The 25,068-nt window shown below is 41.1% G+C and overlaps 1 protein-coding gene across 2 annotated transcripts in view; it reads right to left on the bottom strand.

Moving 5' to 3' along the window:
* Window positions 1-2,234: 2,234 nt before the first annotated feature.
* Window positions 2,235-25,068, bottom strand: part of LOC117217606 (neuroligin 1) — a 190,802-nt gene continuing 167,968 nt past the window's right edge. For both annotated transcript variants that reach the window (XM_076524056.1, XM_033465326.2), the window contains exons 11-14: window positions 11,397-11,512; window positions 9,611-9,773; window positions 6,654-7,148; window positions 2,235-6,267 (exon numbers count right to left, since the gene is read on the bottom strand). In XM_076524056.1, the coding sequence (XP_076380171.1) occupies window positions 4,194-6,267; window positions 6,654-7,148; window positions 9,611-9,773; window positions 11,397-11,512 (2,848 nt within the window). In that variant the 3' untranslated portion in view covers window positions 2,235-4,193. The remainder of the gene's footprint in view (window positions 6,268-6,653; window positions 7,149-9,610; window positions 9,774-11,396; window positions 11,513-25,068) is intronic.

Here is a 25,068-nt window from a genome sequence, read left to right as displayed (position 1 = left end):
CTCTTATATCTTTAAATGCGTATGTATTACTATTTTTGTATAAACCGCTACTTCGTCAGCTTCAAAAATCAGAAACTATGTGAAAATGTAAAATTTATCTTTACGCGTCATACGGGACTGTTTATCGCGCTGTGTGAGTACTATAGTAAAAAAAAAAAAATGTCTCCCTTACTGACGCTCAGATTGTCCACTAAATTTGATAATTTAGGAAGAGGATAATTTGAGGCTCGTTTTTATAATTGTGGACAATTCATGACTATAAAAATAAACCGCAAGGCTCGAATAATCGTATCTCCTCTTCCCAAATTGTCCATTTTTGTGCGCAATCTGGGCGTCAATTAGAGAGACATTACTGTAGTCGCAACTTCTTCGTCGCTTTACACATATGTCAGTCCACTGTACTGAAAAAGAAAGTATGCTTGCTCGAGTTTAGCGGCGATTGTCGAACTTCGTGTCCGGGAACCGACGGTAAAATCAATTTCATTGTCAAATTGGCCATGGAAAATGGTGTCGCGGGTAATCAGGGAAAAGACAAGACAAGAAGGAACCGAGTTTTCTTTATCGCTCGGCAGGGAAATCACATTACTCGGGCTGGAACTTCGAGAATCAATTCGATTCGCGAACGAACGGCTTGGCCACGGGGATGGCGAAGTCGAGCGGCCGTTTTCGCGCCCTCCCAAGCCTCTCGCGAGCACACACCAGCTTCGCGATGACTTATAGACTTTGTTTCACTTAATAATAAAGTTCCCCCGGATAAAGGTACAGTTGCAAGATAAATGGTACGCCAGCCGCCCATTGAAAAATGATAACCGAAGACTCTGCAGCGACACGCGCACAGCTATCGATTCTACGTCGCTAGAGTCGTGCCACGATCCTTTGATGATGCCGCGATCAACTCGCGAACCGATCGGTGTATCAACCCTTTGCACTCGAAGTTATTTTAATTGTGAATCTGTAACACTTTTTCTGACTTGTAGTATTTCCATTTCATGCGACAAAGCGCATTTTATGCGTATGATATTGACTCTTGCGATTCGTACAACAGTTACGCTGTTAACAATTTTTTTAATTTGAACTCTGACAATATTAAAATCATCTTGGAATGTGACATAACATTTTCATCGGTGCTCCGGGGTCACCGCTCGACTGCAAAGGGTTAATAAATGCGATCGTGACCAACGTAAATACACGATTTCAACGAAAGGGTTAGCGTGAGTATGGTTGCGATTTCGAAGCATTAACTTCGAAAATGTTATACTCATGTTTGAACTTCAAATAAATTTTACACGATATCAATTTGTATTTAATATTATAAATGGAATTTGTAATGAATATTGTGATAATTCATCGGGCTGCTTTTACTAATTCCGGAAGTAATTGTGACGATTTTCTTATTAGAATCGTTCGAAGTTACTGAAATGGACATCGCGAAACAATCAACAATAATTGGTACACATATTCGAATAATAATTTATCGAATTAGATAGAAAGAACATAGTTAAGTAACGTAAGTTGATTTTTTGAAATTGATCTAACAGATAGCCGACAAAAACTTATTGGTCGCATATCTTGTCATTATCAAATCGTGAGAATAAAATTAGGTGTCAGAATTAATATATTAAAAACACGCTTTTCACATATGAGCCGTTTATTTTGAAAGTGGCATAAGTCACTTTACCGTAATGAAAAGTGATGATTTTTTAATGTTTATACGAAATTATTTAGACTGAGAAAAATATCAGTATCCTGAGATAACAAATACAAGCAAATCTTCTCGAAGGTTAGCATCCATATTTTTAGACGTGTTAAAACGCAAACCCTTAAATATATCGACTTAAAAACAAAGTGACTTATGCCACTTTCAAAATAAACGGCTCATATATATCTTTGAAACTAAATGACATAGATCAAAATAATAATTTAAATCGTGTGTTGAGAACTTGAAATTTCTATCACAAATTCTTTCGTCCATTGGTAATTTATTTTTACGAAAACTTGTACGCGTTTAGAAAGAAAAACTTGGTCTAAAACAATGTTTTCAAAGAATAAAGACATATAAATAGAAATCGGACATAATCAACGTGAAAATTCGAAACGTGGCGTAAAAAAGAAAGTTATAGTTTAATTTAGCAATTAATTTGCTTGCATGAATTCTTACGAACCCAGTAGACATCCCAATACTTACAGAGAATAAGGTATCGAAGGAAACGGCGATGGGGAATTAAAACGCACAGTCTGAAAAGAAGAATCTTAAGCATCGGTTTCCATACAAATAGTGACGTGATTAGAGTTCGAGAAATGCATACAGAACTGGACGCAGCTACTTATTACATAGTCGAGTACAGTTTCGAAGGATCGTTGGGAGCAACGCGACTGCATATTTCGAAGTGGAGGATTGTTATCGTGTGCTTCGGGGGGGGGGGGGGGAGGGATAACTTTCTTAATACAAGTTTTCAAGTACGCAAGTTAAGAAAATATTTCAAACGCTTCCGCCTCTTCTGCTAATATAAAAAGATGGTCCTTAAACATTTCCTTGATTCCGGAGCCGGAGAGAACTACGCGGGCATACCCGATAGAACTTCGAAGTTGCTTTCGAACCTCCACGTATATAATAAATGCTCTATATACACAAACCCCAGCATGACGTCGTCGTTTCTAAAATCCGCTATATCTACACCGGCTTACAAAGGTAAAAATCTATTTGCGACCACTTCACGGAAATGCATGGCTGCCCGACGAATATTATGGAAACTTATGCCGCGGCCGGCTCCTTAATTTAACCTTAATTGGCTACGTATATCGATGCCCTGAACAAATACCAATCAAGTATCGAAGCCACGCGGCGTAGCACCGCAGAACTATAATATTTACACGGTTCGAAGGCACATATTTGGCGTCTACGATGATTTTCCGGTAAATTGACTTTATTGCATAATAGCGAAACCTGACCACCGAACATCCACGAACCTGATTCGCTGAACATCCTTCTGATCTAGCAGTGTCGGCTTAACATGCCTAACTCATGCTTAACCCCTTGCACTGCGCCGAAACTCTGAAAAAATCGTGCCAAACTTGTCCGCCGGAATATATATAATTATAATATATAAAATAATTAAATATCCTAGTCAAACTCGTGATATCCATGTTTGGCATGGAATTGCAGCAACGAGTCAAACTCGTGATATTCATGTTTGGCATGAAATTGTAGCAACGAGTCAAACTCGTGATATTCAATTTTGGCACAAAATTGCAGCAACGAGTCAAACTCGTGATATTCAATTTTGGCACAAAATTGTAGCAACGAGTCAAACTCGTGATATTCAATTCTGACACAAAATTGTAGCAACGAGTCAAACTCGTGATATTCATGTTTGGCACAAAATTGCAGCAACGAGTCAAACTCGTGATATTCAATTTTGACACAAAATTGTAGCAACGAGTCAAACTCGTGATATTCAATTTTGGCACAAAATTAGAGCAACGAGTCAAACTCGTGATATTCAATTTTGGCACAAAATTGCAGCGACGAGTCAAACTCGTGATATTCATGTTTGACATGAAATTGTAGCAACGAGTCAAATACGTGATATTCATGTTTGACATGAAATTGTAGCAACGAGTCAAATACGTGATATTCAATTTTGGCACAAAATTTTCATCACCAGTCAGACTCGTGAAAGTAGTGCAAGGGATAACAGTCACCGCTAAAAAGAATGAAATACAAATAGAGCAAAACTTTCGTTATACGCAGACCTTCTACAGTAATGTCTCCCTTACTGACGCTCAGATTGTCCACTAAAATGGATAATTTGGGAAGAGGAGATACGGTTATTTGACCCTTGCGGCTCGTTTTTATAATTGTATTAAAATAAATAATTTATAACTATAAAAATAAACCGCAAGGCTCGAATAATCGTATCCCCTCTCCCCAAATTGTCCATTTTTGCGGTCAATCCGGGCGTCAATTAGAGGGACATTACTGTATTCGATCGTTGAATGTAATTTATATTGCCGGACCCTTCTTCGATTCACAGCGAACCAATCTCAGCGTTCAGAAGCCTACACGAAATCCTGCTAAGCACGTGTTTCCCTTCGCCGACCCATGACGTCACGCTCATCGGTTATTTTCAGCGAGGTTGCACGAAAACAGAAGACTCCGATGCCTTTGTTCATTCCCGACGGGTCCCGCGCAACTACTTTCTACTCGTAGGCTTCTTCTTGATCGTCCCAGTGTTCGAGCTCCCATTGCTCGAGTCCACGCTCGTGATTTTCTCGGCGTCTTTCCTCTGCAGCATCGGAATGCTCGACTTCCCGTCGCCAGGTGCGCCCGCGTTCGAGAGTTTCCCGGGCACCGCCTCGACCCTCTGCACTATTTCCACTTTTTCCGCGTAAACGGAAGCGGCGAACCTGTCGGTGCCGCTCGCCGGGTCGTCCGAGCGCCTGGAAAACGACGGAATCCTCGTGACCTTCGGTTTCTCCTTCAGCGGCGGCTTCTCTCTCTGGTCCGACTGCCTCTCGCCGATCACCGGACACTGCGCTTCCGGCGACGGAATCGCCGAAACCTTCGGTATGTTCCTATGGTCCCTGGTTCTCTGCAGGCTGGACGTAGGCTTGATGATGATCTTCGGCTGTTTCAGATTCGAGGAGGAGCCCTTCGGCTCCCTGGGCGCGATTATGATCCGCGGCTCTTTCCGCTCCAGGTTGATCGCCCCCGAGATCCTGGGCTCCGCCGTTAAGCCGACGAACGACGCGTCGCTCTGCAGCCGTTCGGACGAGCAGCTCGTCTGACACTTGACCGCAGCGGCGATCATCGGCGCCGAGTCCGACAACGCGGCTGCCGCAAGCTCCTTGTCGATTCTGTCGTTCGAGGAGACGGTTCCCAGGTTCACGACCGTCTGGCTTAAGTTCTGATTCGCTTGACCCAGAAGATTACCCACTCTCGGAGTAATCACGATCCTCGGCTCCATCGCCGGGATCCTCGTCTCCCAATTCGAGCCGAATTGGACTTGATTAGTGGCTTCCTTGGCCGTGATCCGTGGCTCCGAGGAGGCGGTGGTCATCGAGGACTCGTTGCCCGGCAAAGACTTGTACCAATTCGGGTTCCCTATGCTCGGCTCGAGGAGGGCCGCCGGGGCGCCGATGTTCTTGTCCATGCTGTGCGAAATTGGCTGGCCCATTCCGTGAACGGGACACATGGGGTTCGAATAGATTGTATCGACGCTGCCGCCTGCCTGCGACCTGGAGGACCTTTCTATCCGATCATCGAGGGAATCGATGATGCTCGGGTCGGAATTGTTTTTCGTCGAGCCGTCCTGCCTCCTTAGCAAAGGGCCGACGTGCAGATTGGTCGTGACCGGCTCGATCTCGAACTGGGTCTCGTTCTCCTCCGCGAAATCAAGGCTCTTCGATGCGCCGAACATCCTCGGTGGCGGCAAGGGTGGCTGGTGGGAAGAGGAAGAAGGGTGGAGCCCGCCTCTGTAGTCGCGCAACGAATTGGCATGCTGCTTGGGCACGAATAGGCTACTGGGCGCCGGAAGGGATCGCCTTTTCTCGATGTCCGGAAGCACCTTCGGGTAGTTCCTGCGCTTGATCGTCCTCAGAGCTTCCTCGGGGCTGATGCATTCCCTTTCCGCTATCGGTTCTCTGCAGGTTACGTTTATGTCGCACTGCGGAGCGTTCACGGCGAACGTGGTCAGCTTCGGCCCCGCTTTCACGTAGACGTCGCCCGCCTCGTCCGCCGCCGACACCTCCCGATTCACGTCCAGCTCCGGACGCGGCAGCCTGCTCTTCAGCTTCGGGTTAATCTTCGCGTAGAGGCTGCTCGCGCTGCCGGAGTCCGACTCGTAAATCCTTGTCGTGGAGAAATTCGGTTTTACGTTCTTCAGGACGTTCTCCATCGGCAACGGGTCGCTCCGCGAGTGATGATGCTCGATCACGACCACCTGAGGAGCCGTCTGGAACTCGAACGACTCGACCACCGCCGGCTCGACCGACTTCGCCAGCTCGATCGGCACCTGATTCAAGATCGATTCGGTCCTGGTCGCTGGCGTCGCGTCCACCGCCACGGAGACCATCGGCAGCTTCGACTTCTTGCCAGGACGCACGATCAGCGCGGGGCTCTCGTCGTAAATCGGCTCGCCGCACTTCCTCTCCTTCAGGATGTCCTCCTCCGCGCGTTTCTTCTCGTCCTCCTGCTGTTTGGTCAGCTTGTCTTGGTGCTCCCGCTGCAAAGTTTCGCGGGTCTTGCGGAGGAACCTCGGCGAACACCTTTGGAAACACAGACGAATGGTCGGTTTAACGATCGTTTCGGAACGATCAGCGGAATCAGAGGGATTCCTTGGAACAAAGTCTTTGAATAATCGAGCATACGATCTCGCGTCGGATCAGCTAAAAAGTTACGGCTGCTCTACGGGGCTCCTCTCTATTCGATCGGGCTGGAAACTGGCGAGTTCGAGGGCGACGTGTCTTTAAGCGAAACCGCTAATTGAATTAGGGGACTGCTCGACAGCCAAGTTCGGCTTGCGATCGACGAACTCGAAGGGACTTCGCCGCGAATCTATGCAATTAGTAGCAGGGTTCGGGCGAACGGGGGAGCCTCAAAGCGATCGGGGAGACGACGCGCGCGCGCGTTCGGGAACGGAATCTTTACAGACCTGTGCACGATCTCCTGCTGTATCCACTCCCGGACCTTGATGTGGGTGTCGATGGTGGAGCCGGAATTCTGTCTGGACAGTTTCGAACGTCTGCCGAAGTTCGAGTTGTTGTCGTACGCTTTGTCGTTCTTTATCACGTCGTTCAGGTCCGGCTTGCTGTCGCTTTTGTAGCCGAGCTCGCCGTAATGGTTCTCGTATTTCTCGGATTTCGCGCGCTTCGTGTCCTCCTTCTGGCTGGCCCGTCTTTTCAGGCCGGCCTCCTTGCTCTTCAGGTCCTGTTTCTTGCAGTACAGGTAGAGGAACGCGGTGAAGTTTATCAGCAGGAAGACCACGCCGAGACCGGTCAGCATCGTGATCACCGATGAGCTCTTTGGCGTGTTAGGTTGAGATACCGTCTCATCGTCTGGCCGATCCGTGGAATTTGGCGTTACCGCTTTGTCGGCCGGGCCCTCTGTCGTGGCAGATGGTATTGGATGCGGTTCCTTTGACGGGTACCTTGAAGAGCGAAGGATCGAGTGTTGTAAAGTCGGACACTGTTGCTCGCTGTTACTGCGGGTGTCGCAGCAAGCGAGTACTACTGGCTTATAATATGTTAAACGATTTACGATTATTGGATTTCATCGTTATTATTATTGGATTTCGTTTGTTAGTTGATTCTATAAAAGTGTTTCATTTTTAATTAAATCCGTAAAAGGAGGACAACAGGTTTACATACCTATTTTCTTAAATTCTGAATAAATAATTTAGTTATTTAAACAAAGTTATAATAATATTATATATATTTTAGTTATATTATTATATATATTTTAGTCATATTAGTTAGTTAATTAGTTATATATATATATATATATATATATATATATATATATATATATAATATATTTATAGACAAAGTTATATATATAATAAATATATAATAATAAATAACTTTGTTTATATATATAATTATATTATTATTATTATTATTATTATTATTATCACAAATGCGTCTTTGTTTCCAGCATTCAAGACTGGTTTTACTTTGAAACAAAACATTATTTATAATAATAAAAAAATATATGTAATATAATAAAAAATCTCTCTTCTCCATTTACCATCAGTCTGAATGACTTTGTTATATATGATCAATATGCAACAATTGTTACAATAAAAACATGAAATAAGGAAATCTTCCGACAAAAATTAAACGTTTCACCGAAATAATGAATAAGAAAATGTTTTTCCTAATGAAAAACTTCAATGAATTAAGTTTACTAAAAAAAAAAATTATATTTTCATTCATTTTTTTATTATTAGTGCTTCGGAGATATTGTTCCAATTTAAATGGAACAATGAAGTAATACGAGTAAGGTGCAAATTATTATCTTTCATGAGCTGAATATCGTGGTGCAGCGAAATATAAAGTCGATTAGTCTCCCCTATCGATTGCGCAGTAATTTCAGGTCTGGAACAAAGGGGATCGTACTCGCTTTTTTTCCTTTTCCATCGGTTACAATCGTGCAAGAGCAATTGAGTTTTTGAAAGGGAAACAGTCTGCCACGAGGTGTACGCGTAATTGAAACTCTAAATTGCTAATCTGTTAGTTCATTGCCCAGACGTTTGAATAAATTCCATTCAACTGGTGCGTGCAGACAGTTAAGCATTCGCGGGAGGATGGGGGCTGGATGCAGCGGGGTGCAAGTGACATTTCATTAAATATTCTGCCCACGGTGTGAAACAATACCGGCGTGCCTGCATAAAGGTACGCGGAAATGAGTCTATTTAATTTTCCAATTAACGCATTCTCGGGGCTTTTTAGAAGGCTGGAATTGCTCTCGATGCACCTCGAGAAATTACTAAGCCCCGGCAAAAAATGTTCGATCGACCTAACCGAACACCTATCGCAATAATAATTGAGTAAAAATATATAGAAAGCATTTCGTCGCGCTTTTTACACATTTCTCATCGCATTTGCATATATTTATAACTGTTTTCGTTAAATATCGTTAACATTTCCCTCGCATTTAAACTTCTTTTTATATATATATATTTAAGGTATTTGTTAAGATAATCGCGAAGTTAATGTCTCGCTTTTCATTTACAGGGCAGTCGACTTAAAAAAAAAAACGAATATGATAATACCTTTAAAAAAACGAATTAGAATTACAACGTTAACAATATTAAAACGTGAAACAAAGTACAATTTGCAATTTAAAAAATCATCTACAGAAATGTCATAATGTTAGCAACAACTCCGAGAATGTGCTAATTTTAGCAACTACTATTAAAAGTAGTTTTTTCGTGATACAAGAGTTCCAGAGAATTGACAATTTTTCTGTTTTTAACACTGGATTTACGCAGCACAAAAATTTATGTTATATTAGTTTTATATTAGTTTACAAAAGCAACAATAAGCCATTTATTCTGATGTTTAACAAGCGTTATCGTAACATTTGCCGTAAGTAACACATAAATTGCATAAATTCTAAAAAAAGATAAATAAATCTTTACGATACGAGTAATCGTAAGTTAAAAAATAAACCCGTCATTTTGACGGGCTCCGTAAATCTATTGTTAAATACTCCATATATATATATATATATATATATATATATATATATATATATATATATATATATATATATATCGGCAACCCTGTTGATAACATTGAGTTTACTGCTCGTCGCTGACGTAACCAGAAATTGAACGCTCGTGCAGATTGTTAGCGTATCGACGTCTTTGTTTACTGGAACGACTACATCTTGAATCGACGCGATTCGCAGTGGAAAGCAGAATACAAACCCTGGTCAGCCTCGAGTTTCGAACGAGCATTTAAAGATCCCGAGAGATTCGAAGACCTTTGGCGTGGCTAAATCTGTCCACGAATCGAAAGGAGCCAGAAATCGACGCCTTTCGGATTCATTACCGACCCGACGCCGTAGGTCTCGTAGTTCCTGTTGGTGCTCGCGTTCGCGTACCTTCCAATCCCGTCCGCTATGTCGAGAAACGGCGGCCGCGGCCTCCTCGGCGGCAACTGCAGCGGGTTATCTTTGTTCGGATGACGCAGCAGGATCGGCAGGTCCTCGTTCCAAAACTGCATCTCCGCTAAACGATACCGCGAGCCGATCGACGGTGGAATAGCTACGCCAACAATAAAAATATCAGAGATTCCAGTTAGCTTTCGTTGCTCGGCCCGGCCCGGCCCGGCGATTGCTCGACCGCGGATTTTTATACATTTTCAAATCTCGGAGATCAGCAAGCGGTTCGATACTAAATTGAAGAGCAATACAACTTTCGGCGGTTTCTTATCTGCAGAGAATCAAATTCTTCGTTGCTTCACTTCTTTGAATATCTACGCGAACACGCGCTCGGTAGAACAAATTGTACCATATTTGAATTTTCATATTTGAAATAGGAAAAATGAATTGGTCGTATTTGAATTTTCTTGGGATCTTGGAGCGACTAGTTTTGTAGGAAATGAGTAAAAGAATTTTTGTGAAAATTGCAGTCGATTGGTATGAGAAAATAGAAATAGGAAATAGTGTTTTTGAACTTTTTCGATTGAAGCTGTAACGAATATTTTCCGGAGCGAGAGAGAGCGAGAGAGAGCGGGAGAGAGAGCGGAAGAGCAAGAGAATGGGAAAGAGAGGGAGCGAGAGAGAGAAAGAGAGCAAGAGAGAGCGGGAGAGAGAGAGAGAGCAAGAGAGAGTGGGAGAGAGAGCAAGAGAGAGCGGGAGAGAGAGAGAGAGCAAGAGAGAGTGGGAGAGAGAGCAAGAGAGAGCGAGAGAGCGAGAGAGTAGGAGAGCGAGAGAGAGGGAGCGGGAGAGCGGGAGAGAGAGCGAGAGAGATGAGAGAGAGCGAAAGAGAGTGCGAGAGAGAGCGAGAGAAACGAGAGAGGCTGAGAGAGGGCGAAAGAGGGCGAGAAAGGGCGAGGGAAACAAGAAAGAGTGAGATAAAAAAAAAATTGTACTATATTTGAATTTTTATATTTGAAATATGAAAAATGAATTGATCATATTTGAATTTTCTTGGGATTTTAGAGCGACTAGTTTTGTAGAAAATGAGTAAAAGAATTTTTGTGAAAATTGCAGTCGATTGGTATGCGAAAATAGAAATAGGAAATAGTGTTTTTGAACTTTTTCAATTGAAACTGTAACGAATATTTAAACGTTGCGTCTTGTTGCAGAGCCAAACTGAATTGAAAGATGTAAAAATCTTCGGACTTTTGACTAACCGCGATTTCGATTATTTTTAAGTGTTTATTGCTCGTACATTAACCACCATGATTTACAAAACGCATTTTCGTTGTGGGCTCGGATTCAAAGGTTCAGAATCATGATTACCTTATTTTTTTCGTCATTCCAATCAGTTGCAACATTTGCAAAAATTTGTTTACTCATTTTCTAGCGGACAAGTCTTTCTAACATCTAGAAAAAATGTCGAGTCGTTTGGTCCAATTTTAAGAAAGTTGTTCCGTTTTAAAAGGCGTGCGCAAAATTTTTATATCGACAAAAATTTTTCTATCGAAATTTTTGTATGTTGGTTTCGGATTGCGGATGCTCATGCTGGCAGAGATCTTTATAGCATTCTGAGTGCATGTAATAAACGCTATTAATACTCTTTTAATATTCTAGTTATTCTAATTGAATTTAGCAAATAAAAGTTTCGGTTTCTTTTCTTCGGAAAAAGCTTGATTAGCAGGTTTTCAGGAGATAACTCTGTGCCAGCAACTACAGGATGGACCGCAATGTCACGTGAACTTACTCAAATTCAAGTACGTCTGGTTGCGGGGTTCGTATTCTGGCCACTCGATCTCGTACTGGCCCCATTCCTTCAATCCATCCGTCAGATACGGGTATCGCTTCGCGATATTCGGGTTCCTGAATCGTGAAGAACAAACGAGCACTGTGATTTGATTGGCAGTGAGTGCAGTCCACGTTGTTAGAACTCGGTATTGCTGATTACAGTCAGTACTTCACCGATTTCGACATTATCATTTCCGAACTATGTTAATGATTCATATTTAAGAAATGTCATGAATCATGTTCTAAATTATTCCATTGCTATGATTTAAACGAAAATTTCACGAAATGAGACTTAACATCATCAATTAGGACATCATACATGTCAGTTTTCTGATATACAGGGTGTCCTAAAATTATGATATTTCCGGGAAATAAGGGGTTCCTGGGGTCATTTGTAGCAACTTTTTCCTTAACGAAAATGTTCCACGAGGCTTTGTTTATAAGTTATTAACGAAAAACACTGACCAATCAAAGACGAGCTCGGTTGGCGCAAGAGAGCCGAGCCAATCAGCGGATCTGGGCTTTGAGCACTCGTTAGCTCGGCCGCCTCGCGCCAATCGAGCTCGCCTCTCATTGGTCACTGTTTTTCGTTAATAACTCATGAACGAAACCTCCTAGAATATTTTCGCTAAAGAAAAAGTTACTTCAAATGATCTCAGAAATACCTTATTTCCCGGAAATACCATAATTTTGGGACATCCTGTATAATAAAATATGCATATATCGTGCAAGATATGTATTATAGTATATTAGACAGTAGCTATGAATACCATAATGCGAATATGGAGGCTAGATTTACTAGAAATGCTGCTTAATTCGTGTTGCATCCGACCCATTCACTCAAGAATAAATAAATAAAAAGTTTTACATAAGTATACGATCATTGCGAATTTCCTAACACATCATTAAAATTAAAATATGTATCTCCTAAACTAATGATTTTTCAACATAAATAGGTTAATACTTTTTTGTGAAGAATATTAATATGCATCAACTGATCTAATAAAAAATATATGATTCCATTTTAAAAAATGTCAATGACCTTCGTATATCCTGTACACGTTCACCTAATAAAGAACTAGTATCATCAGAATGTGCCCCTTTCGAAACCATTAAATTTCATCTGAAACGTTTTTCGCTTCTTTATTTAAACGCTGCTTAGTGAAGCTACAGCCATAGAAACATGTAAAAATGATCTATTTTTTATTGAAATCCGTAAATACCAGCAACTTTCACGATCTCTAATTGTTTGTAACGTAGTGTATGCAATATTATATATTATAAAAAAATACATTCTAATTAGATTAACTTATTATAAGTTACCGAGATCTATGAGAAACGCATTTTTAAAATTTTTGTTATAGGTTCAGTTGAGAAGGTGAAAAATATATCATTTTTTTTCAATTTTTTCAACTTCGCAATCGCCAGCAATTATTTAACCATTGTATTGCAGAGAAAAAAAGATTAAAGAACCAAAGCCTTCAACTTCGATTCTCTTAAATCCAAGTAACATCAAAATTGAAAGAAAGTATTTCAGTCATCGAACAACAAACTAATATCCCTTTAACATGAAAAAAGAACAGAGGTTCAAGCCATTTAGCCCGGAGTTTGAAAAAAGTTCTCGCGTTTCAGAAGGTGTCCGGGTACATTTCTCGCCACCAATACGCGTTTCAGTACGTATTGTAGTTATTCTCGTGGGTCCCCGTGCATTTACAAATGCGAATTTCTCGAAGGAGCCGTACAGTTTCGTCGTGCACCGTTTTGCATAAATACAGACGGATCCGTTTGATCGACGTCGGTCCACTGGATGGTGGACGGTACCGGAAACCGCATAAAGAAAGTCGTAGATCATGCGACCGCCGATCATGCATCCCGAGTACACGGAATATCGAAAGGGACGCGGAGGCTTTGAAATCGCGGATACAACCGGTTCGTGTCCCGTCTGTCTGACAGGCTCGATGAACCCGCGATTTCCCGTTGCATCGGATGCATATGAATCGCGGCGGGGCATCGGTTCGCGAAGAACTGGGTCGATCCAATTAAGCGAAACAAAGCTGTTTAATGCACGCGGACTGCGAAGGCAGGCAGGCAGGCAGGCAGGCAGGCGGGCAGGCAGGCGGGCACAGGTTCTGCACCGCACGCTCCGTGACACGGTCTGATCGATATCGGCGCGTGTCACTGTGTCCTCCTCGTAAGAATACGTCTCGCGAGGGGCTTGGAACGCGATGCACTCGATGCATAAGCAGAGGGCGTGGCGCATCGCTCGGCATCCGGAAACAACGGCGGACCATTAACAGGGACGACTTTTAAACGCCACCCTCTGCGAGTTCCCTTCCGCTTTCTTCCTTTTAGTCACGTCTCAGCGCACCGGATTGTCTCGCGATCCATGCGGTCTCGACCTCGCGGAAAAACAAGAAGTCGTGAATCCGGATCGTCAACGGAAGTGGATGTGTGATTGCGATTATTGGGATATGGATCTTCCCGTATTGTCAGCGGATGTACGAGGTGTTCTCGTATCGAATGTCGAAAGTTCGACGGTGTGTAGAGGATTGTCGATATTAAGACCGAAGGTGAGACTAATGTGCGTTGCTTTAGGAGAATGATAAGACTGGATATATATTGAGACTTTTCACCATTTTTATTACAATGTATGCTCCGGATTGAGATGTTGATTCGATGGTTTTCTATATGAAAGTTTTAAAATAAAAAATTATTAAGAATCGGTCGTTGCGATTGGCTTTGTGGGTTTAGTTCTCGAAATTAAGGCCCTAAAATAAACCCCGCAAGATAAAGATACAATCTTAACACTAGATTTACTACACTTGTTTTAACGCTAATTACCTTAACACTAATTTTTTGATTTATGAGTTATTTATTCAATTTATATGTTACTTACGGCAAATGTTACAATAACACTTGTGAAAAATAAGAATAAATGTCTTATTGTTACTTCTATAAACTACTATAAAACAGCTGTTTTTTGTGCTCCGTAAATCTAGTGTCGATAACTATTAATTTGGATAAGTTAATTTTACGATATTAACCATGTTATCATTCATACGTTTATATACATACAACAATAAATTATTATGTGGTTTTTAGAAGAAAAAGGAGACAGATTTTCTGCGACGACTTATTCATGACTCACGTGCCCGTTTACATATTTATTTTCCTTTTGTACAGATTTCGGTATCGTATCACACAGCATTCGCCATGTGTACGTTAGGATAGACCGCAGAAAATTTAAAGTCCAATAATTAGTAACGACAGAGATTCCCGTAGGAATCGTCGCATGCAATATGGAAAAACGATGACTCGTACGGATAAGTGCGACGCGTAGGAATGGACAAGAACGATAGTGGTCGCGTACGGTGAGAATCAGGTGCGCGGGAGTTCACCGCGGCGTTCTCGTGTCTGCGAATCGGTGATTTTACGTGCTGCGAGAATTGCGCTGGAACGCATTCCGGCGAAGAATCGTGGTTGTTCCACGTCGGGAAATCGTCTTGCCATTTGAAATACTTGTTTCAAGGGCTAAGGAAAAGTGAGAGAGAGAGAGAGAGGGAGTGGAGAGGGAGAGAAAAAGAGAAGAAGCTGGAGAGAGAGAGAGAAAGTGGGAGAGAGAGAGAGAGAGTAAGGTAAAGAGAGCGGAAGAGAGCAGGATTGAGAGAGCAAGAGAGAGAGAGCGGGAGAGAAAGCGAGAGAGAGAGCGGGAGAGAGAGAAAGCGAGAGAGAGCGGGAGAGAGAGCAAGAGAGAGAGAGTAAGAGAGAGCGGGATAGAGAGCCGGAGAGCGGGAGAGAGTGCAAAAGAGAGCGGGAGAGAGAGCGAGAGAGAACAGGAGAGAGAGAGAGCAAGAGAGAGAGAGGGTGGGAGAGCAAGAGTGCGGGAGTGAGAGAGAGAGAGAGCAAGAGTGCGGGAGAGATAGAGCAAGAGAAAGAGCGTGAGAGAGAGCAAGAGAGAGCGGGAGAGAGAGCGAGAGAGAGCAGGAGAGAGAGTAAGAGAGAGCGGGTTAGAGAGCGGGAGAGCGAGAGAGAGTGCAAGAGAGAGCGGGAGAGAGAGCGAGAGAGAACAGGAGAGAGAGCAAGAGAGAGAGAGAGTGGGAGAGCAAGAGTGCGGGAGAGAGAGAGCTAGAGAGAGCGGGAGAGAGAGCGAGAGAGTGAGAGCAGGAGAGTGAGAGCGGAAGGGAAAGAGTGGGAGAGAGAGAAAGCGGGAGAGAGAGAGAGAGAGAGAGAGCGGAAGAGAAGCTTGTGAGAGAAAGAGAGCGCGCGGAAGAGAGAACGAGCAAAGGAAACGAAAGATGGAGAGTAGCTTGAACTTCGAAGACGCGAGTATCGCATAACCGTAGCTCGGCGAAGTTACCCTTCATCAAAATTTCGATATTGGGCCGGTTTTCCGATATTTGAGCGGCAGCGAAACGATATTGCTTTCTGTTCTCCGCGGGTTGAGGAGTAGGGAGGAAAAGAGAGAGAGAGAGAGAGAGAGAGAGAGGAAGAGAGCGCGAGAGTTACAGCCGAAAACGTCCTCGCGAGAGTTCGCCGGGAACACACCGTGGAATCGCGATTACGCTCCCCGTTCCCGGATTCGATTTCCTTGGAACGGCGGACCGTGGCGAGCAAATGGGCCCTTGGCTAATAAAAAAATTTATTTATTCGTTTCATTCGCGACACCGGGTCCCCGGATTTTATGGCCGCGATATCGAGATACGAAAAGGACAGGCAAGATTGCGGCCGGATCCCGGAAATGGGTACAGGCTTTCGCGCAGTACTGCGGAATTCTAATCATCGTTTCTGTGCCGAAGTCAATGCCGGCCGATTGGGCTGGAGTAACAGCGACCGATTCCACCGAAGAAGATATCGTTGGGAGGTTAGAATATACAGGAAGAGATTGGTTACACGGGGAGCGCCGGGCCAATCCGGGGAATCGAGCACGGTAAGATAAAGGATCTGGAAAAGGAAGAGCAGGATGAGTGAGTTGCCTCCCTAACAACGCTTTCTGGCAGTGCACGTTATTTAGGAGGACGCGGACCATCTTCCGGCACTCTAATTCAGGTTTAATCAATATCTCGGTACTACAAGTATCACTTTACTGGCAGCGTGGCTAATATGCGGGACGTTGGAGCACCCGAGGCGATGAGCGGCGCAAGCCGATGACTAAAATGACTCTACGATTAGGCGTACAAAAATATATATCATAATAAAATATAAATATATATCTATAGATATTTATTTATATATATTTATTTATGATATACACTTTAAATTATATTATATATTATATTATATAAATATATATTTATTTATATATCTTTTATATGTATTTATATATATATATATATATATATTTGTTTATATGGTTTTTAATTGATATATCATAAATAAATATATATTTATTTATTTATGATATATCAATTTCTATTTCAATTTCAAATTCAATTTCATTTTCATTTTCATTTTCATTTTCATTTTCATTTTCATTTTCAATTTCAAATTCAATTTCATTTTCATTTTCATTTTCATTTTCATTTTCATTTTCATTTTCATTTTCATTTTCAATTTCAATTTCACTTTCAATTTCAATTTCAATTTTAATTTCAATTTCAAATGAGAGAAACGAAATTACAGTAAACGATTGTACGATAGTTATAATGATGTTAGAAACAAACTTCGAAAATGTATCGAAGCAGAAGGGACAATTTCTCAACACTTAATGTAAATTTTATTGTACAATATTGTGATTAATATGCTTGTTAAATTGGTAAAATACATAGAACGGAACATAATTTTTTTATTTAAAATTAAAAATGTCTGAAAAATCGAAATATATTTTTAGCGCAATAAATGAAAATTCTAGTATTTACTGAGACTTTCGGCAGAGCAAAAATTGGCTCAAAGGCACGGTAATTAGGACATTGATTCTACTTTAGATAAAACGCGAAAAAAAATCTATGTACACTTACTATGGGCTTTCGCGAATACATTGGAAGATCTTATATGGTTTTCCTAAAGAAAATGTATCCTAGGTAGTATCACTTGCGTATCTCCCTTCACAGAGGAGGTAAAGATCTGAAGCTTCTGAAAATGATATTTTAAGCAAAGGTATACTATTCTGTAAACATGGATACTGAGAATGGTACTGGAAACGAACGTCCATGTTTATCCGGTGAGATCCTTTTAGAAGATGTAACTTTGAAAAGAAAATCCTTCTTATCACAATATTTGCTCCCATAATATTCATGTTGCTTTTAGCAACAGAGGTGATTTACGTTTCAGTTATTTCAGGCGATCCATCCTTTATAAGTATAAATGTCATTCGTCACATTGTTACGTGCATATTAAAATTATAGCAACGTTTCTGATTTGAACGTGCCATCATTTGTTACGTTTATAAGAATTAATCTCTTATTATTGCTAGTGCGTTGCCATGATAAGCAGGATAACACGATAATGCATAATGCGTGTTATTGCATGTTGATTATTGTTGTTACGAATGTTATTTTGTTACGAATCGCTTATTATAGAGAGCAATAAGTTCACGCGAACGTTTCTGCTGTCGTAATTAATCCTTTTGTAATTGCTTTGTATGCAACAGGCGACTCATCGACGCTTTCTAAACATTTGCACAATACACAGTTAAGAATTGATATAATAACAATAGTAATTTTAGTTGTCAATAGACTGTTTCCTGCGAGCAATAAATCGAATAACAGCTAAGAATTGATATAATAACAACGGTAATTTCAATGATCGATGGACCGATTCCCTGCGAGCAATAAATCAGATAACAATTTTTTACGATTATTACGTGAAAAATATTTCGAGGCTTCCTTTTAACGTTAACACAACGTTTAAATGCTCGTAATTAAGTAGTCGGTGTATCGATATTATTGTGAAACTGCGAAAAATGAGCATTTCGAGTTCGACAACTGAAATGAATAACGAATATTCGGATTGTTAGCGTGCAACAATAACGTTGGATCGGACCCATTGAATCCTTTTAAACCGTGATTATGAAACCATCGTAATGATGCAATTGTATACTGGCCCGCTAATTAAAACGGTGAAAAAACCACGCCGGGAACGAAATTCCATCAAGAGTTTTCCGTCCGATTTCACCGGCACATTATATTTTCATCGCCGCGATTTTACGCCGTCTACGAAAAAAAAAAAACAGAAAAAAAGGTAATAATTCTGCCGTTCGCGGCGGCCTTTGATCCGCGGCGGCCGGAAAAATAAATTCGTGTGTTCCCAGATAAAAGCAAGCGGGGCCGGCAAATTCAATAGAACAATTAAAACGAATAAAGCCGTGGAAGAAAGAGGAAAGGACAGTGGAGTCACCCCGGCTAAAATGGACCGGCTCGTACGCGCAATTACCGGTCGGAGTTTACTTTCGAAAATTATCTTCTAACGCGCGGTCCATTCCCGGCGGAAATACGAGGGAAATTTCGTGCTTTCGAAGATAAAACAGGGGAAATCGATTGGCTCGGGAGGGTTCCGCCGCCCACTTTCCAATCTATCGAGATGAAATGCGCGAGTGATTCGTGCATATAGGTAATCTGGTTGTATCGGGAAAATTAAAATGGCCGATGTACCCGGCCCGTTAATTCGCCAATGCCCTGTGACGGAATAACAAGCGTCAAATTGCCGGCAGCCGGGCTTGATAGCGAAACAGGATCGCGGGGCTCGCGTAAGCGCGACGATATCGAGTACTCTCGGTTTCTTCGGAGCTCGGATTTTCGCTAATTTTCCACGACAAATTCGATTTCGCGACCGCGGAATCCTCGACCCTGATGCAACGCAATCGGCGCTCGTTCTTTCTTCTCGTCTGTTCATCGATTTCTCCTTCTGTCGGCCGATTTTCAGCGAGATTCTCGTTCAACCGCCGTCCGCAAAACCGAAAAATTTCCCGCTTCGAACAGTTTAACATCTTGCCGGCAATTCTCGGCGACTCCATCGTGCGACGACATCGAGAACTCTCGATTTCTTTGGAGCCCGAATTTTCGCTAATTTTCCACGACAAATTCGATTTCGCGACCGCGGAATCCTCGACCCTGATGCAACGCAATCGGCGCTCGTTCTTTCTTCTCGTCTGTTCATCGATTTCTCCTTCTGTCGGCCGATTTTCAGCGAGATTCTCGTTCAATCACCGTCCGCAAAACCGAACAATTTCCCGCTTCGAACAGTTTAACGTCTTGCCGGCAATTTTCGGCGACTCTTCGATCAACAAAACGTCCACGTTCCCGTCCGCCGTGCCAGTTTAGATTCTCCCGGACACGTCAGAAAGTGAAATATAAATATTCAAAGGCGCGGATAATTGATAATCATGTTTGAAAGCGCTGTTCGGTCTACACCGCGCGCTCGCGGGAGCCACTCCAGCGGAGGGGATGCTAGAGGGCGCCGGTTAATAATGAATTTTCAGACTGGCGAAAATTTCCCGGCGGAGCACGGAACACCGCGAAATTGTTTCTCCGCCGGCACCGGTTGTCACGTGTACAACCTATTGTTCCGGAATTTCTATAAAACTCGAGCGGGATTTATTGTAAAACTGTAAACGGGCTCGCCGGGACAGGGCGGCGAATGGAAGGGGGGACGTGGGGGGGCTGGGAGCGAAATGTTTTCCGGCGTCGAACGATGTGCCCCGTCGTCCCGGCCGTTTTCAAATTTATTATTTAATAAGTGAAACAAGCTCGATTCCCCGGGACCCGATCGGACCAGCCGATTTCCACGCAACCGCGCCGTGTAAACAATGGCCGTAGGACGTGAGTAATGCTGAATGCGTCACTAACGATTTCAGTGTTTTCGAACCTCGAGACTTCTCTGGTGTACAACCATCTGGCGAAGCTAACGCTGATTATTCGCGTGTTTCCTCTGGGAACGTTTTGCTTTAGCACTGGATTTACGGAGCACGAAAAAACAGCTGTTTTATGCGTTACTTTGTAAAAGTAACGATAATTAAAACGTGAAACGAAGTACAATTTAATTTAAAAAATCATCTGAAGAAATGTCAATATTAGCAACAACTTTGAGAATATGCTGATTTTAGCAGCTATTATTAAAAGTACATACATTCGAGGTTACGTTTTGGTGATACAAGAGTTCTAGAGAATTGACAATTTTTCTGTTTTTAACGCTAGATTTACGGAGCACGAAAAAAACAGCTGTTTTATATTAGTTTATAAACAATTACAAAATTAGTGACCCGTCATCTTGACGGTTTTCATAAATTTAGTGTTGATGATGAGGGCGAATGCTGGACAAACCGATGAAAACATTTAAGGAATTTACAAATTCTTTTGCACTGTCTTCGATTTATTGAAATGATGTCGAAATTAAATGACTTGTTACGTAGCTCCTGCATTTTGCAATTATTGCAGACTATTTTTCTATTTATTTTTCTATTTTTATTTTTATATTTTCATATTTATCATTATATTTATATTTGTTATTATACTCGTCATATATCAAGATACTGTCAATATTATTAACTCTAGTAATACAAAGTAACAACAATATGACATGCGGAATTTTTAAATAGAGTAAGAGACGATTTACAGTAACTAATATTTATAATAACTATTAATTGCATATATGTATATAAAACTCTTAGTGTTATTAAAGCGCTCTAAATAAAACACTATTTTGAAAATAAAATGAATATAAGATCGTTTAGTTACACCACTAATGGTTCCTTCAATGAAAAAAAAACGCTTAAAATTTATGTGACAGTTCTAGTTACTTATCAGGTCATTTTACGTATTAAAAATATTTAAATTCCATATTGTTATAGACAACAGTGCTAGACAATAGTTATGGACGATGCTATTAACGTTCAGATTTCATCCATGACCAAAATGTGTATCGTTAACAGATAATTACTTTCATATTTGAAAAGAAAAATATATCGGTTTAAGTCTTCATTCATAGAAAATGTCGAGGAAGATCAAACCGATTTCAAGATTAAATTACATCGTTTAATTACATGATTAAATAATAGCTGCAGATATCAGCTGCAGCCTTATGAAATTCAAACAGCGCGTTATTTAAATATGATTGATGTCTTGGAAAATTACGTTAAACAAAAAATTCCACATTTTTTACCGTCTTCGTGCCACCCAGCGGTAATTAAAACACAATTTTCCGTTCGTTTCGTACGCGTCAGCGTCGATCGATAAGTAATAAGAGTGTAGATGTTTATGGCGCTTGGTGCTTGAATCTATAACAATATATAAAATTGAAAATTACAATGGAAATCAATTTAACGTATGCTTTCTTTCATCTTAATAACACCCTTAACTTCGAACGTGGAACTTCATTTAATCCTTGTCAATTTATAAAATCTATATAAAATGCAAATTTCCACAAGCGTGTGCAATTACGGTTATATGCAATTTCGTGCGATTTAAATTATTTCTAAAATCTGCAAATATATATATATCGACGAAGGTCGATGAAATGATGTTTCGTACAGTTTTCAAATATTATGCGGGCATATCGCGTTATATTTGAACACAATCGTACAACAATAATGTGATTATATTTTCAATGGAACATACATTTTATAAATTTTCAAACGTTTAATACATAAATCGACACACAAATGGGGAGTCGATAAAAAAGTGTACATTCCTCATTCTTTAAAATTAATTTGTATTCTGATGTGTAGGATTATTTGTATTATTATATTGTATTATTTTATTGTGTTATATATATATATATATATGTATTATTATATTCTATTATATTATTTATTATTACTATTGATTTATTACTATTATTACTATTATTTATTACTGTTAAATTCTCAACTTCCTAGCCTCAATTTCCTAACCTAAGTAGCCTAAGTTACCTTAATATCCTTAATAATTTGGAAATAATACACCGACGTGCCTAAATCCTCTAATCATCCAATTGCTTTAAACTGCACAAAAAAAAAGATATTACCATTACGTCGTCGCTATTCGACAATTAATTCATACAATGTTTGCTGCATAAAAACATTTGAAAAATCACTGCGCGATTTTGCGAACGCCCTCCCTTTATAAATGAAACGTTTCATCGGCTAAAATAAACATTTTCCTGTTTTGCACAATATCATAAAAGCATCGAAGTCGTTTACGGACCATCATAAACCGTGAACGCTGGTCGATCAAACATTTTTAATCGACGCTGCATATTCAAAGTTCGCATTACCGCGTCTAATAGCTATAATCTCCATACACGTCGAATATCGTGCAATAATTAAAACGTAAGCTAAATGCGATGGCCCGAGCTTTGTGTACAATTAGTTTTGTTATTTATGGGACGTTCGTGTGGTTCTATAAATTGTTAAACACGATTACGCGGGTGTCGATCGATAACCGATTAACGTTTCCGACCGTTTGTTCCCGTACGTCGAATAATTCAAAGAACGCTAGTCGAGAATAAAACTGATCGCACGCGAAATTGCCAGCGGTGGTCTTGAGAAATTCACGGGAACTCTTCTCTATTTATCTTACACCTACACGCTTACATCCTCTCTATCTTACACTGTATCCTCGCGATAACTGTTCAAAAGAACTTCACGATAACTGACCAGATTCTATTCCCACAATTGATAACGAGGAATCGAGAGTCTGCGAGGCTCGCGCTAATGCAACCGAACCAGAAGATTGCAACTGTTCTCATTGTTGATTTTATATTTCACTGTCTTATTCTATGAAACTTTTACCATTGTATTCGCCTCGTTTTGCCGTCTAAAATAATACCGAACACGATATGGATACGATTCTATTGGGTTGGCAATTAAGTTCCCGTCGCTTTTTTCAAATTTTAACATTCCGCATGTCGTTAAATGTTTCGGGGATAATGTTTTAAATCACTCGAAAGAGGATGTTTTGTTCTACCGGAATGTGTGTTTTGTTTTTGCGTACGAGTTAATTTATGTTAATTTTTAGATCATTGAAATGGAATGTCAAGTTGAGAAAAATGAGCATTTTCGACATCTCCTTCTTTTTGCTTTTAATCAAGATTCTAAGGCCGCGAAAGCTGCTCGCGACATTTGTGCTGTGTATGGAGAGGATGCCATAGCTGAAAGAATCGCTCGCGATTGCTATGCCAGGTTCAAAAATGGAAATTTTGACCTGAAAGACGCATCCCGTTCTGGCCGTCCAGTTGAGTTCGATGAAGAGCGATTAAACCAACTTTTGCACGAAAATTCGCGTCAAACGACAAGGGAACTGGCAGAGAAAATGGAATGCTCCCACGCTGCTATAGAGAAGCATCTTCACTCAATGGGAAAAGTTCAGAAGTGTGGAGCACGGGTTCCGCATGCTTTAAGTGACACCAACAAAAATCAACGAGCTTGTTTGAATGAATTTTTCGAGTCGAAACCGGGTGATTTCTACCAACGAGGTATTGAAAATCTTGTCGAACGTTGGGAAGAAGTTGTGAACAACAAGGGAGAATGCCTTATTGATTAATTAGTTGTTAATCTTTATTGAAAAGTAAACTTTTAAAAAATGTAAAAAAACGGCGGGAACTTAGTTGTGTGCCAACCCACTAATTTCTTGTATAATAAGCGATTAAAATGTTGAACGTGAAAGAGGACAACGAATTGAGTAGAAAGAGATAAAGATAGTCGACGTGTTCGCGAAAAATGATGCTTGCGTGAGCCAAGACCTTTAAGTTAAACATTAAGCTTTCTTATTTTTGATTTTTCATTAATCTTTCTACTCAATCTTCGTTTGATTTTTAAGATGGCGAATTTGTTAGTTATGAACGAGTCGAATGTTTGTTTCACCACCGAGAGCCACAAGATAGCTACCTGGTGACGAGCCGACGCGACGACTGTTTCACCGTCTGGATCCACAAGGGAGGATCAGAATTTAGAATTGCGGATGAACCGATGTCTGTTGCGACAAAAGCGGGGATGGTGTGGACGAGCCGGAGTCTGTTTCACCAGCGGGGCTCACAAGGGGATAGAAGGTATAGGGACGTGTTAGTTCTGCCTCGTAACTTATTAAGATGGTGCACTTCGAGCGGCAAACTTGCACCGTGGTGGAAACAATTCCAGCAACTGGAATCGGTAAGAAGATGTGAATTGAATAAACGAAATACAGCAAATTCTCCCTAATTGACGCTCTGATTGCGCACAAAAGTGGACAATTTGGGAAGAGGAGATACGATTATTCGAGCCTTGCGGCTCGTTTTTGTAGTTACCGATCATCAACAATTCTAAAAATAATAATCGTATCTCCTCTTTCCAAATTGTCTAAATCTTAATTAATATTAGAATATTTCAATCCTCTTCCCAAATTACCAATTTTTGTGCACAATCTGTGCGTGAATTAAGGAGAAAATACTATAGCAGGTACGTGACCGACGAATCGTGCCATCTGGCTTCGAATCATGTCACGTGGTCTCCGAATTTCCATCGAATCGTGTCACGTGGCCTCCGAATTGCCTTCGAATCGTGTCACGTGGCCTCTGAATTGCCTTCGAATCGTGTCACGTGGTCTCTGAATTGCCTTCGAATCGTGTCAGGTGGCCTCCTAATTGCCTTCGAATCGTGTCACCTGGTCACCGAATTGCCTTCGAATCGTGACACGTGACCTCCGAATTGCCATCGAATCGTAGCCTGTGGCTTCTGAATTGCCTTC

This window comes from Megalopta genalis, chromosome 8, assembly GCF_051020955.1.
Source record: "Megalopta genalis isolate 19385.01 chromosome 8, iyMegGena1_principal, whole genome shotgun sequence".
In the NCBI taxonomy this organism is placed as follows: Eukaryota; Metazoa; Arthropoda; class Insecta; order Hymenoptera; family Halictidae; genus Megalopta; species Megalopta genalis.
This window is presented reverse-complemented; position numbering and strand designations above follow the sequence as displayed.